At 34.8% G+C, this 15,757-nt stretch overlaps 1 protein-coding gene across 1 annotated transcript; it reads left to right on the top strand.

Annotated features, from left to right (window-relative positions):
• Positions 1–529: 529 nt before the first annotated feature.
• LOC128202435 (uncharacterized) lies at positions 530–12,788 on the top strand. The gene is made up of 4 exons (XM_052902762.1): positions 530–643; positions 2,125–5,605; positions 5,852–6,870; positions 12,771–12,788. The coding sequence occupies exons 1-4, from the start codon at positions 530–532 to the stop codon at positions 12,786–12,788; spliced, it is 4,632 nt and encodes a 1,543-aa protein (XP_052758722.1).
• The last annotated feature ends 2,969 nt before the right edge of the window (positions 12,789–15,757 follow it).

Genomic DNA, 15,757 nt, shown 5'->3' with positions numbered 1-15,757 from the left:
GCTCGTGTTAACAGATTTGTTAAATCACCGTTTTTAAGTGACAAGGTAACAAATAAGAAGCCTAGGGGTTTTTTTCAAGAAGTATATAGCAGAGACGGAGATGTAACTGCTGTAAAGTGGTTGGACAATAAGATTACCCATTTGGCTTCCAATTTTGTTGGTATAGGTAACAAGGACTTAGTAAAGAGATGGTGTAAAAAAAAGAAGCGATATATTGAGGTTGCGCGACCTGAGGTCTAAAGCGCTATAATCATGCAATGGGTGGCGTTAATCTATTAGATCAACTTATGAGCTATTACAGAATATTTATAGAATCAAAAAAATTGACTCTACGTATGATATTTTATGCATCGGATGTGGAAGTTCTTCAGGCATATCGAGAATACTAAATAGATTACGACTTATAACGGCACACCTAAAAAGCAAGGACTTATTTTACTTTCGTCATCGCTTGGCTGACAGTTTGGTGCTACAAGATAAATGTTCTACCACCAAAAGAGGTCAAGCAAGTAGCAATAGTAGCTCAAGGATGCAAATTATACCAAGAAGGCCAGGAGAGATTCGCCCTGCAGCTGAAATAACTCGTGACGGTGTTGGGCATTTCCCTACACATGACGATGGAACTGGGACTAGGTGTAAAATGGTGAGATGCAAGGGAAAATTCCGTGTAAAATGCAAAGTTCATTTATACCTAACCAAAGACAAGAATTGCTTCTTGATATTTCACACAAAGTGTTCGCGCGTTTCTTTAATTTTATATATTTTTCGTAACAATTATAAATTTATTCTCATTATATATGCTAGTTCAATAATAATAATCGATACCTAGTGCTAAATTCATTTCCCTTGATCCTATCCTCTCCAATCACCGTCATCGTCTTTACCTCCGAGTTATAACAACCAATGAGGACGCTGGAAGATTATAAGAAACTTCAGAGCTGTCTTCAATCCTAACCGTCAATGTGACCTCCGCAATCAACGAGTAATTACGTGTTTAAGAAAATATTAATAAAATTGTTGTGCTGCAAACTGTAACATTTAAAGCGTTGCCGCTTACATAATTTTGAAGTGCTGTGTTATAGACAATATTTTAGTGTGTGTACATTGGTGACAAAGTGACGGAAGGAATCAAGGCGCCTGCACAGGACATCATATGATAGCCCACGACAAGACGGTGAGTCCTCAAATCCTTTTCGTTATCCCTGCCACACCTAGATTTCTCCTATAAAACCCACCATTTGATGGTACCTATCGAACCGGAATTAAAAAAAAAAAAAAAAAAAAAAAAAAAAACTAGCTTGAACTAGCATTTCATCATCTTAATATTACACGGCATCCGCCATTTTGTACCCTCTTAATAATTAATCGCATCCGCCCACCAGCACAACGTGTTATTATTTCTATTATTTTCTAATTCACAACCGCTAAAATACATATCCTAGTTTATATTCAATACCGCAGTAATAATTAACCGCTTTACATATATATAAAAAAATATATATATATATATATATATATATATATATATATATATATATATATATATATATATATATATATATATCTACCTTTTCTATATCAATATAAACCGCGTAAATATAATTAGTCACATTCATCGCTAAAACCGCATTGTTCTTTATATGCCTACATACCAATCGCAATATTTCTTTAATACCGCTACATACCTGTCGATTTTATTTTCGAGTACTGGTAAGCCGCATCTGTGTACCCACATACTTTTTTATTTCATTTGTCGGTAGTTCATTTTTTATTTCGTTTAATTCATCAAATATCAAATCAAATATTCATCAAATTTTATATCTAACGCTAATTGTCATCTCTAAAAATGAATGCAAAAATTTCTATATTAAACGCTAAAATTAATTGTATTTTCCAACGTATAAATAGACTGCATGATTCGGCAAAAAAGGTAAACGTTTCTAGTCCTGAGCTTCGTTCTACGGAGGCGTTCATGGCGGACACAGAAACATTGTCTGTGATTCGTGATGAATTTATTGCTAATATAGATACGATAAATCAATATAAAATTGATGAGGATCCTACGTATGTACCTAATTATTCTCAACTTACCGCATTTGAAGATATTTATACGCGAATTCAAAGAGTTCGTTCTCAATTGATGCAATCGCAGTCGCAGGGCTCTCGGATGAAGGTCCAGGAGGGAAGGTCAGGGATACCCCTCCCCCTATTGAGCTTAAATCGTTTAATAGCCAGGTTGAGCTTTGGCCAAGCTTCTACGAGTGTTTCAAGATTAATGTACATGATAATGAAGGTCTATCTGATTCACAGAAATTACATTATCTGTTGGGTAAATTGTCAGGTCCTGCTTTAAAACTGACGGCCGGTATTGTACCAGCCGGAGAGAACTACGCTAGTATTTGGCAAAGTTTAGTTAATAAGTACCAAGACAAACGAGCATTAGGATCTCATTACATGTCTATTTTAATGAATATAAAACCTGCTATTAATAATGCTGCTTCGCTTGACACGTTTATTGAATCGTTTAGCGCCGCGGTGTCGGCCTTAGAACAGCTAAAAATTACCGATCTTAAAGATTTCATGCTATTAACTATTGCTTTACGAAAAATAGACTCAGTAACCGCACAGGCATTTGAAATGGCAATTAGAGATAAGGAAATCCCTTTTTATTCGGAATTTGTCGAATTTATTAAAGGTCAAGTAAAGATATTAGATCGTACTAGTAACCGCCCTACGGTTATACCTACCGTAGCCAGCCCGCGTCATAACAATACAGTCCACTACTCTAAAACTTTGCTATCACGTGATAATATCGAATCTTGTTCAATGTGCAACAATGGTGATCATTTGCAATTATACCAATGTACAACCTTCAAATCGCTTCCGGTCGAACAACGTTTTGAGTTTATCAAAAACAAACGTGCATGTATAAATTGTTTGAGTATGTCACATACTGTGTCGCGTTGTAATTCTTCGCATTACTGTAAAATGTGTAACAAACAACATCATACACTATTACATAAAACTAGTCTGAGCAATAAATTAAATAATCGAAAACAACCCTTTACGCCGCCGTCCTGCTCGCACGCATTACTTGCAGCGCCGTCGGTTAGCACAGCTGAGGTTCCCGCTCATACTTTGTGTAATTGCCCCGCGCACCCGCCGCTAGCGGTAACCCCGCCAATCGCGCAGCTCCCGCCGCCGACTCAGCTGACTCCGTGCGTTAATAACCAAGTTTCATTGTGTGCCCGCGCGCATGTTATTAATAACAACAATACAATATTGCTTAGCACGGCACAGATAAACGTTTTAAATGATTGTAAACAGAAGTTAAATGTTAGATGTCTTATTGATAACGCGTCACAAAACCATATCGTGACAACCGCTTGTTGTAAACGCCTTAATTTAAAACCAATTCCACTTAATGTACATACATCTATTAAAGGTATAGGATCCGCATCGCAGACCGTTCGCGGTTGGGTTCCGCTGTGTGTTTCTTCTAAAAATAACTTGTATAATTACACTATTGATGCGCTTGTCGTCGACGTCATAACGGAGAATATGCCTTCCGTCATGATCGATGCAACGATTATTAGTAGTTTATTAAATATACCGCTTGCTGATCCACTATGGCATACGCCTGGACAGATTGAACTCGTACTTGGGGCTCAATTGTTCCCATATTTATTATTAGGTGGTAAAATTATTGCACCTCCCGCACCGGCCGCTATTGAAACCGTATTCGGATATATTCTTATAGGGGAAGTCGCCTCAACCGCTGACTCCGATACGGCACCCGCCTCTTCAACATTTCTCATATGTTCGGAACAGGAAACACAAAATGATAATTTAGATAAAACATTATGTAAATTTTGGGAACTGGAAGAAGTTCCTTCAAAAAGGTTTATGAGTCCGGAGGAGACTGAATGCGAGCAAATATACTGTGACACAATTTCACGTGATTCTACGGGTAAATATTGTACCTCACTGCCATTTTCTAAGGATCCCTCCATATTGGGTGATTCCCGTTCTGTAGCTACTCGTCGCTTACTCTCTTTAGAACGTAAATTGAAAGATCCTGTTCTTCATGCTAGTTACAATGAGATCATACAAGAATATCTTATCAACGATTACCTATCGGAAGTTCTGCCCACTAGTAACGAATATGGTAAAGGGTATTACATACCTCATCACCCCGTCATTAGGAATGATAAAGAGACGACAAAATTACGCATAGTCCTTGACGCAAGCGCCAAGTGTCATAATGACATATCTCTAAATGATATATTACATACGGGACCCAACTTACAAGCCGATATATTAATTCTTTTATTGAACTTTCGCTTATTTCCTATTGCACTAACCGCCGACATAAAACAAATGTATCTAAGAATCGAAGTTCGTAAGGAACATAGAAAATATCAAAAGATATTGTACCGTTTTAATTCTACAGAGCCTATTCGTGAGTTTCAGTTTAATCGTGTCGCGTTCGGGCTGCGATGCAGTCCATACCTAGCCATGCGTACTGTTAGGCAGTTGGCAGAAGATGAGAGGACCGGGTACCCGCGTGCAGCTGATGTAGCGACTAATGAACTGTATATGGACGATTTGGCTACCTCCGTCTCGACATTTAAGGAAGGAGTGGTTTTGTCACGCGAACTCATTGCATTATTTAAGGAGGGCGGCTTTCATTTGACTAAATGGGCGAGTAACTCTGTGGATCTTTTATCTGCTGTTCCTGAATCTAACCGAACCGCTATTAATTTTTCGAATAATGATAGTATAAAAATACTCGGATTGAAATGGCTTCCCTCTGAGGATGTGTTTACTTTTTCAACATGCTCTATAGACGAGAAATGTACTAAACGTACTATCCTCTCGGCTATTGCCCGTCTATGGGATGTTTTAGGATTCGCTGCACCAGTAATTCTTTTTGCTAAACTTTTAATACAAGAATTGTGGATCCAACACATTGGTTGGGATGATGCTCCACCAATGGATATACAAACAAATTTTCATAATTTTATACAACAATTAAAACATCTCTCTTCGTTGAAGATACCTAGACACGTTAATGTGGAAGTTGGTTGTACTACCAACATAGTTGCATTTTCCGATGCCAGCATGAAGGCGTATGGATGCGTAGTGTACCTACACGTCACGGATCCGATAGGTAAAGTGCATGTCGCTTTAGTATGTGCAAAATCTAAAGTCGCACCTACAAAAACGGTAACTCTTGCTAGACTGGAATTATGTGCTGCTGTTTTAATGTCAAAACTTGTAAAGCTGGTCTTAGACACGTATAATTCCCGCATTAATATTAATAAAATCTTTGCATTTTCCGATTCACAAATCGCCCTTTCATGGATCCATTCTTCACCACATAGGTGGAACGTTTTTGTAAGTAACCGCGTAGCAAAGTGTCAAGAAAATCTTGCCTCTTCGCATTTTTATTACGTAAACACGACAGATAATCCTAGTGACTGTCTGTCTAGAGGTTTATTACCTGACCAGTTGATATCGCATCCTTTATGGTGGCACGGTCCCGTCTGGTTACAGCGCCCTCTGGCCGAATGGCCAATATCTCCATTTAAACCAGTGAATTGTGAGCAGTTACCTGAAATAAAAAGTAATACCCTTACCTGTACTACCTCCGCCCCCGCCTCTATATTACACCAGCTTGCGCTGAAGTTCTCCTCCTGGAATAAAATATTACGCATTATTTCATATATACTTAAATTTACAAAATTAATACCGTGTAGTACTCGCATCATGTCTTCACATTTAAACGTCGCAGAAATGCATCTTATTCGCGGAGTTCAACAATTATATTTTCAATCGCTTTTTCAAGATATACATAAAAATAACTTACCTTCATCACAATTTCGTAAACTTGACCCCTTTATCGATGAAAGTGGAGTTATTAGAGTAGGAGGAAGATTATCTAATAGTAACTTACCTTTCGAAGCTCAGCATCCCGCATTACTGCCTAAACATGATCATATTACTCACCTGCTTATAGACAATTATCACCGTATGTACTGTCATACTGGTGCTTCATTATTGACTTCATTACTACGACAAAAATATTGGATTATATCAGCCAGAAGTGTAATTAAACAAAGAGTCCACTCCTGTAACAAGTGTTTTAAAGCTTCTCCATCAAGCAAGGCGCCAAAAATGGCGGACTTGCCTCCGTACCGCGTGCGTGAAACGAAAGCCTTTGTGCACACCGGCGTGGATTACGCTGGACCTATAAAAATAACGTTACGCAGACACCGTGGTCAAAAGTCACAAAAGGCTTACATTTGCCTATTTATTTGCCTTGTAACAAAAGCCGTGCATATCGAGTTAGCCACAGACCTTTCATCTGATATATTCATTTCTGCCTTTAAACGCTTTATATCACGGCGTGGACCGGTCTCATGTCTTTATTCTGATAATGGAACAAATTTCGTTGGTGCAAAAGCTCAACTCCATGATCTTATGCTTAATAACCGTATTGAATGGCATATGATCCCGCCCCGCGCCCCTCTCTTCGGGGGGGCTTTGGAATCAAATATTCGAAGTATAAAAACCCATTTATTCCGTACAATCGGTTCTCAATTACTCACGTACGAGGAAATGTTAACTGTTTTAACACAAATAGAGACAATTTTAAATTCAAGACCTCTCTGCGTACTAACGGAGGAACCGTATCCTGAACCGCTAACTCCTGCGCATTTCATTATGGCCTCCCCCCTTTTGCACTTACCCATTGAAAACGTATCCGAGGACATTCGAAGTCTTAGACAACGTAAGCAGCTACTTGATAATATAGTTAGCAGTTATTGGAAAAGGTGGCGTTTGGAGTATCTTAATACTTTACAGGTACGACAGAAGTGGCTTGCTAATACTGAAAATATAAAACCCGGCACGGTTGTGTTAGTACATCAAGACGATGTACCTCCATTGCGTTGGCCTATGGGCATAATTATGGAAACTTATCCCGGGACAGACGGTAGGGTACGCGTCGCGTTAGTAAAAACATGTAGTGGCATATACAAACGTCCCGTAATAAAACTTTGCTCTTTACCATCTCAATAATTTAATTAAATCTTCTCAAATTCTTATTTAATATATTACTAGGTTGAAAATACTACGTATTCTCAAGGCTGGGTGCATGTTCGCGCGTTTCTTTAATTTTATATATTTTTCGTAACAATTATAAATTTATTCTCATTATATATGCTAGTTCAATAATAATAATCGATACCTAGTGCTAAATTCATTTCCCTTGATCCTATCCTCTCCAATCACCGTCATCGTCTTTACCTCCGAGTTATAACAACCAATGAGGACGCTGGAAGATTATAAGAAACTTCAGAGCTGTCTTCAATCCTAACCGTCAATGTGACCTCCGCAATCAACGAGTAATTACGTGTTTAAGAAAATATTAATAAAATTGTTGTGCTGCAAACTGTAACATTTAAAGCGTTGCCGCTTACATAATTTTGAAGTGCTGTGTTATAGACAATATTTTAGTGTGTGTACATTGGTGACAAAGTGACGGAAGGAATCAAGGCGCCTGCACAGGACATCATATGATAGCCCACGACAAGACGGTGAGTCCTCAAATCCTTTTCGTTATCCCTGCCACACCTAGATTTCTCCTATAAAACCCACCACAAAGATAAAGTTTTTTTTTTCCTAATTATTGTTCTTACTGTGTTTTTGTATTTGTACCAATGACTGATTATGCCAAAAAACTAATAAATATTTATTTTATCTCATAGAAAAAATTTAACTACGTTAATTCATTTATAATTTTGTAATAAAAATGTTTTAAAATTAATATTATTTCATTTCAGAACAACTTCGCATACCTTATTCTTATTACTATGTAGGACGGGAGTCCACATTTGTGCACATTAAGAAAAACTAGATTTCCTCGAAAAATGTAAAGCAATTTTTTTTTTATTTATTTTTTTTATACGCTCCTTATTATACTTAAGACACATGGAATTTACCAAATCCATCGGATGAAAAAAAATAATTCAGTTCTGAAAGGGTTAAGGGACCCATATTTTTTGATAATATATTTAAAATAGTAATCCTACCTGCGTCTATTTACTTACTTATATCGGTATACACCGGCGAATATGTAATAAGTCAGTAATTATAGATAATTTAGGTCATCGTGACGAATTCACGAGAGGGAGACTTTGTACAAAAGTTGATTGCTTGGGTAACTCTGTCCCATTCGTGTTTCTACTATGAGACAGTTGTGTTTGCATGGCTGTGTTTCGGTTTGAAGGATGGGATATGGCGTGAATTTACAGGGTACAAAGGATAAATACCTGAGTCCTCAGGAATAGCAACGTATGGGAGGTATCATGGGCGAAACAGTATACTCTGTTATGTCCATGGTACTGCTCATGTCTATAGGCGACGGTTACCACTTTCCATCAGGTGCGCCGTCAGCTTGTTTGCCATTCTAAGTTGTATAAAAAAATTCACTACGATAGTTCCCAGGGGACCGCGTAAAGGTCGACTCGATAGAATAAATTACAATCTCATGAAAAACATAAAATGTAAAAAAGTTCCAAGCCTCGCAACGCAATTCTTCCACTATAAAAAGTTGTGCAATCCCTAACTCCCGAAGTAGGTATGAAAAACCTGTGTTTCAGGAGTTAGTGCCCTCTTCCATATGTTGTATTACATTTTAGTGAAACAAATAATATGAAACAGAGTAGTACTAAATACAAGAGAGCCCATAGTTTTAAAGTATTATATTCTTTCGTCCAATGTGTGAGTAAAAATGTTAACCTTGTTAACATTGTTACTCACACATTTTTAAATCTTCGGATTTTGAGGGAACATGCCATATCATCGTAGATAATCTACGTCAAATTACACTCAAATCTGTTCAGTTTTATCATAAAAGAATGACAAATATCCACTATTGATTTCGACTTGATAGTTTCCATTATTCTACAATACAAATTTAAATAGATAAAAATCCTTTTTAAACAAGTGGCTCAATAAATGCAATTCATGTCCATCAATAAAGATTACAAAACCAAATAAAGCCGATTAAAGTTGATTTTTTTTAGAACAGTACCCCGCTTGTTGTTTCCACACTTCTAAATTCGCTACACGATTCCGCTTTCTAAATTCAAATATTTTAAATGGAATGTATAAAACGAATCTATGAATCGTCGCTGTGCATATTAATCCTTTTAAAGTAAAAATAGTGAGATTGAAAATGTAATATTAATTTTATCACGATAAAAGTCACCGTGTTTTACAAAGCGGCATCTATTTTGTTCTCTCTTCACGTTGCAAGAGGAGCAAGTTTCAATGAACAAAAGGTATAAGCAAAAATTATTTCATAGCAATCCTGCATCTTAAGAGCTATTGGCAAATGTTTACTTTTATATATCCAAGATAATAAATATAAAAAAAAATATTTCCTGGCCTTACATTATATAGATAGTGTCTTTATACAAATGCTTAGGTAAAACGAGTGAACTTTTTCATACAATTTTGCATATTAAATAATTATGATTCTTTTATAACTTCTATATTTATTTTGTCTTATAATTTATGCATCTTTTTCATTTGTAAACACTTATTGTATTTATTAAACAATACGTCAAATTACATTTCATGCGTAAGTATATAAAACACTGATAAAAATACGAGTCAATTATTTTGACAATTTTGACAAAAAGTTGGCTCGGGTTTGAGGCTCGATTCTCTATCTATATAATCTAAAATCCCGGCATAAAATAGACCGCCCCTTGGTCACGCTAGACTTGTTTCTAGACTAACCGGGATCCTCAAACTTCTCAACTAAAATACACATACGTTAATCCGGGTATTCTCACATCAAAATATAAGGTAGATTGTATATGTATATAATGTGAAATCCTTTTAAATTATTCGAATTGAACCTATCTTTTAGAAGTTACGATAATTTTTTTTTTATTTTATCGTTCGTCCAAGTACTAAATGTAAGAAAAATGTCATGGTGTGAGTGAACAGCCTTATGTTTAAAATTGTTGCGTTTAGTATAAATTTTTACAAATATTATAAATTTAAAAGTAAGTTTGTTTATTTGTTATCCATAGCGCCTTAACAGCTTAACCAATCAACATAAAATTTGGTATACACGTATTGTAAAGGATGGAAAACCAAACAAAGGGAGACTTAGTACAAAAGTGGTTTGCGTGGACACGGCTGTCCCAGTCGTGTTTCTACTGTGAAGCATTATGTTTGCATGCCTACGTTTCGGTTTGAAAGGTGGGATATCGCAGTGAATTTGTGTGTACAGAACAGTACAGAAGTGGGTACAGAGGATTAACACCTGAGTTTTCAGAAATGGTAACGCATGAGGAGTATCATGAGCGAAACAGTATACTCTGTTATGTCCATGGTACTGCTCATGTCTATTGGCGACGGTTACCACTTTCCATCAGGTGGACCGTTAGCTTATTTGCCATTCCAAGTCGCATAAAAAAAATAAGGATATAAATTACTTTTTATCCCGGTCACGCGAACGAATTTGCAGGTTAAAGCCAGTGTTTAATAAAAGATGGCATTATCTACCTTTCGCAGATAAACCACATATAATCGTTAAAGCCGATCACATCGGGACATCATTTTTTTATTTCCTCCATTGATGACATTACCTACGGGAATCAATATCCTAATAACATTTTTTATCCATTTGCGTACTCCCTTTTATTACATTCAATATAATATCCCAATACAGGAAACAAGTACAGTAAACTCTGAGGTCAGTCCGACTTTATTGCTACCTCCAAAATATGGCTCCATAACATGCCGCGTCCCAAAAGATCGTAACTGTTAAAATGTAAATATCTTCCCAAGGTTTTGCCATAAGTTCCATTTATCTGGGGCGAGATCTTTGCGCAACCTTTCGGGGGGCATTCGTTCGGTTCCACCGACGAAATTCTTCGGGGATTCCTAAAATCTAGTACCGTTTTATATCAAAGAGAAAGTTTTGGGTTAACTTCGAGCTGTGTCGTTGCTACGCGGTGATTTACTCACACAAATTCTCTGTTGTAATATCAAGCTATTCGTTTCTCTTTTTAAACGGCTTCTACTAATACTTTTTTTGTGGCTATATTACGACGATTATGTTGCCAGTTCTGAATAGTTACGTCTCCAATTTTAATTTGATTTTGTCAATTCTTTTAACAATTGACAAAAATGTTTTTTTTTTCGTATTAAGAGTGTTCGCAACAAAACATGTCAATCAATCAAAATTGATTATTTAAAAAATGTTCTGCTAATGGCAGTTGCATTTATTTATTTAAGGAACACCAACAGCATATTGCATTATAACATATAGGTATAACAAACACTAAATATAATACAATATTAATGCACATGCCTATTATAGGTATTCACAGCATTCACTTTGACATAATTACATTTATAAATTTACTACTAAAAACTTTGCACCTACTTAATAATTTGCTTCAAAATGTTTCAAATGCATTTATTGCATTCAAAATCTAAATTATCAACGACAACTTAATAATTTTTCTTTATGAAACACAAAGCAACTTGTCACGATGCAAAATTTATTTGTACATACAATTCTGCATTCTAAAATCAAATATTTTCAAATTAATGTGTCTATGAAACATAAGGTCGTTAATTTCTTTAGTGAGTTCATGACTATTGAAATCAGTATCTTTTTTTTTCAAGAGTAAAATGCACTTATTAGATATCTCATCTTACTTCTAATATAATAAAACTATAACTGAATGATGTTGGTATATGGAAGATATTTAAAAAACTATATGTATTTAGTTTAATAAGAACTAAAATAATAATTTTTAGACCTTTTGTCTGTTTGTTTGTTCCGACATCACGTAAAAAGTGCTGCACCATATAAGTCTCCCCCATTAGGGGACTTTGCCAGTAGTTGCCAAGCTTAACAGGCGGGTTGGTAACCGCAGTTAGACTTTTAGTGATGTTTTAAGGGAGATGCAGCTGCCCATCCCTCAACCATTTAGTTCCTTTAATCGCCTTTAAGACATCCACGAGAAAAGAAGAGGAGGCCCATTCTACGCAGGGACCACACGACAATATACTTCATCAATTCAATTTATTCCATAACAATATTACATTGTGTTGAATATGATAATTTTAAGATTATATAAGTATAAAATCACACACACACACACACGCATATATATATATATATATATATATATATATATATATATATATATATATATATATATATATATATATATATATATATACTGCTAGTCCTCATTACCAATAATCCTTTTTCCCTCGATAATTGCAATCTTAAATACCTAACAAGCCGAAGGCCCACCTGATGGAATGTGGTAACCGTCACTTATAAACATGAGCAGTACCATGGACATAACAGTCAGTAGTATCAACACTGTTTCGCCCATGATACCCCTCATGCTTTGACATTCCTGAGGACTCAGGTGTTATTCTTCTGTACCTTGTAAATTCACTGCCATATCCCACCCTTCAAACCGAAACACAGCCACGCAAACGCAACTGGTTTTTCACGGTAGAAACACGAATGGGACAGAGGTGCCCAAGCAAACGACTTGTGTACAAAGTCCCCCTCTGGTAATCCATACAAATGTATATACAATTAATAGATCTTACGAAATACTTGGATACAATTTATAACTTCAAGAACATCTGTTTATTTCATTAATTTTCTATTTTAACATTGATTTGTTTGAATATTAACATTTCAGTTGGCCCTGGAGCCTTGAGCTTTATGTATAAATTCAGTAAACAGTCGTCCAACTGTTACTACGAAGTCTTCCAATTAAAGTACATCAAAATCTAACTAAAGAGCTATAAATATTTATTAAATAAGTTCCTCTGTAAATATTACGCTGCGATATTTTCTATTCTGTTCTAGAATAGGAATTTTAATATTGGAATACTGAAAAAATATGCTTTTATCAAATGAACGAGGAAATGGAATTTTTTTCTAAAAAAATCCATCGAGTGACTTAATAGACTTTTCGTCAAGAATCTCTTGTATATTTTTACTTATAATATTAGTGAGTTTGTTTGTCTGTTTATTTCTTACATCTTTTCCGCCTTAATAGTTTAACCAATCGATATACAATTTGGTGTACATGTACTATTTTATTTTGTAAGGAATAAGAAATAAGTCACTATTTATTCCACTTTATCAATATAGCCCAATGGGGGGAAAGGGATTGTTAGTAATGGAGACTGAGAATCCCATTGCTAGCAATATACCCAACCAGGTTGACCTCCTCGCAGTTCCCTCTGGAAACTATCATGGTTAATTAATACCATTTTCACCCATCAAAAAAAAAATATAGCCCAATGATTAGATTATATTGATGTCTTATATATTGACTATCGAGGGTAAAAGCTAGTTATATAGTAAACGTGAAAGTATGTTTGTTTGTTACATAGTGGCTCTTTAGGACACTTTTTTTTATTTAATAATACACCTACTATTTGTGACAAAAAAGAACAGCATTTTCATGCTGATAAATAAATATTTTTTATATACAACAATGGCGGTATACCTTTTTGAAATGCCCCAAGCTTTAATCTGTGATATAATATATATATATATATATATATATATATATATATATATATATATATATATATATATATATATATATATATATGTACATACAAAACTCAACAAATGGGGGCAATAAAAACATTACCCCCATTTGTTGAAGATTCGAGTAATAACATAAAACACTATTAAATTCCCCAGCCGTTTGGTAAATACCCGTTTTGTTGTATTCTCTAGTTGGTATTTGTAATGGAATCGAGGCACTCCGACGCGATTAACTGAATAATAATTACGTTATTATTAAATTCCATAATATTGAAGTTATTTTGCATGCTAGAATGAAATATTAAGGAAGCAAGCAAGCGTAGCTGGTTATGTTCTTATTTGATAGCCGTGTATTAACTTGCAAACTACACTATCTTATTACAATTTATTTAAACAAAGGAGATATTTCAAGATTATATAATGCTCGGTGCCTTTTTACGCAGTTTATTTTTAAACATAAGTTTATTTTTATTTTATACTTAATTAAAAATTGTTTTCCACAAAAAACGCCAAATTAAATTGTGAAAAAACCAGTTATTTCAATTTGAAGCAACTGCGGATCGATTTTGATAATATTTCTATGGTATATAATCTGTAAGTATATCCTTACAGATAAAAAATATCAAAGTGGTTTGTAACTGATCTAGTTATGAGATAACAAATATTAAAAAAAAATACAAACAAATTGAAAACCTCCTTTTTTTCGAAGTCAATTGAAAATTTAAATTATACTCGTAACCAGAATCAAAATATGGTCCCGAATGGTCCCGAAACTAGTCGAACCTACTCGACTAAATTACCAATTATTACATTAAAATAGATCCAGACTAATTAATTTCGCTGTTTAATTACCTTATTGTACCTTCAATCATGATGGCATAATACGTGACAAGACGTAACAAATGTAAGTAAGAACGAAAATATTTGAAAAGAATCAAAATATATGACACAAACAACTCTTTCTTATTTAAAAAAAAATACAACCCATTATTAGTAACTGATACTTACTCACTGATAATGGCTAGCTTTTCGTCTAGGTGAAAAATTTTTTTAAAAAAATTGTTGAAATATTTTTTTTATCTGTATCTATTACTAACAGCCCGTTCCAGCTACATACAATTTTTTTTAATAAAAAAATAGTACCGCTTTGAATCAGATTTCTATAGGTAAACAAAATTTTATTTTTTTTACTTTTTAAATGTATACTAGCAAAACTAACAAAAGGATCAAATATTTCCTCTTTATAATATTAGTTTATAAAAAATACTAATTAAAAACCAATTAAATTAATGTTCTCCACTTTTCCTCATAACCCTTGTAATTACAAACCCTTATTAATTTCATCCACCTTCATAACCTGCTAGAATTACTAGTTGTCCCAAAATAATTTAATATCCTTACTAGACATGGCCATAAATTTATTTGCGTACCGGAATATGATTATTTTCCGGGTTAAAAAAAAATATATATATAAAAATTCTATACGCATATAAAATTTCACCGTGTGGTCCCGGCATAGAATTGGCTAACCCTTTTTCTCCCGTCTGTAGTCGTAAGAAACGACTAAGGGAGATCGAAGAATGAATAGCAGCGTCCTTCTTAAACACCTCTAAAGCCTTAGTGCAGTTGCCAATCCGTCTGCCAAGCGTGGCAACTACTGGCAAAACACTCTAAGGGGGAGGCTTATGTTCAGCAGTGGACAGTTAAAGACTGATATGATGATGTTGACATGATATAAAATCTCATTACTATTGATTAAAATATGTCATCCCATATGAATGACGTACCTCATGATCCCGCATCGATAACGAATCTGATTCGTTATCCCATATGGTTAACATTTCCATCCTTTTCATCCCCAAGATATCATCGTGGATAAAGGAAACACTATACTGAACCAACTTTAGAAATTATTTACTATATTACTAAAATTAATTCAGTATAGTGTTTCCTAGTGTAAAATTAATGGATCAGGTTAAGGAACCTGGAGGTAAAAAACTCTCTTTAACATTTACAATATTAGCAATACTACTAAGGATTCTTAGTGAGAAAATTCATTAAGATGTTCTTACAGGAATCCCTTCAACTGAATAAAGTTATAATATCCTAATCAGAATTTAT

The sequence above is a fragment of the Galleria mellonella genome, unplaced genomic scaffold, assembly GCF_026898425.1.
Source record: "Galleria mellonella isolate WM207_F2 unplaced genomic scaffold, CSIRO_AGI_GalMel_v1 utg96, whole genome shotgun sequence".
NCBI classification, from domain to species: domain Eukaryota; kingdom Metazoa; phylum Arthropoda; class Insecta; order Lepidoptera; family Pyralidae; genus Galleria; species Galleria mellonella.
The sequence above is the reverse complement of the archived record's forward strand: the minus strand, read 5'-3'. Positions and strand labels throughout refer to the sequence as shown.

What these genes read in the sequence shown, in the direction of transcription:
- LOC128202435 (XM_052902762.1), top strand. Translation starts at nt 530, where the DNA reads ATGCAAATTATACCAAGAAGGCCAGGAGAGATTCGCCCTGCAGCTGAA. An exon ending in CTGGGACTAGGTGTAAAATG is followed by an intron (nt 644 to 2,124) that starts GTGAGATGCAAG and finishes GCGAATTCAAAG; the next exon opens with AGTTCGTTCTCAATTGATGC. An exon ending in TCCATTTAAACCAGTGAATT is followed by an intron (nt 5,606 to 5,851) that starts GTGAGCAGTTAC and finishes CGCTTTTTCAAG; the next exon opens with ATATACATAAAAATAACTTA.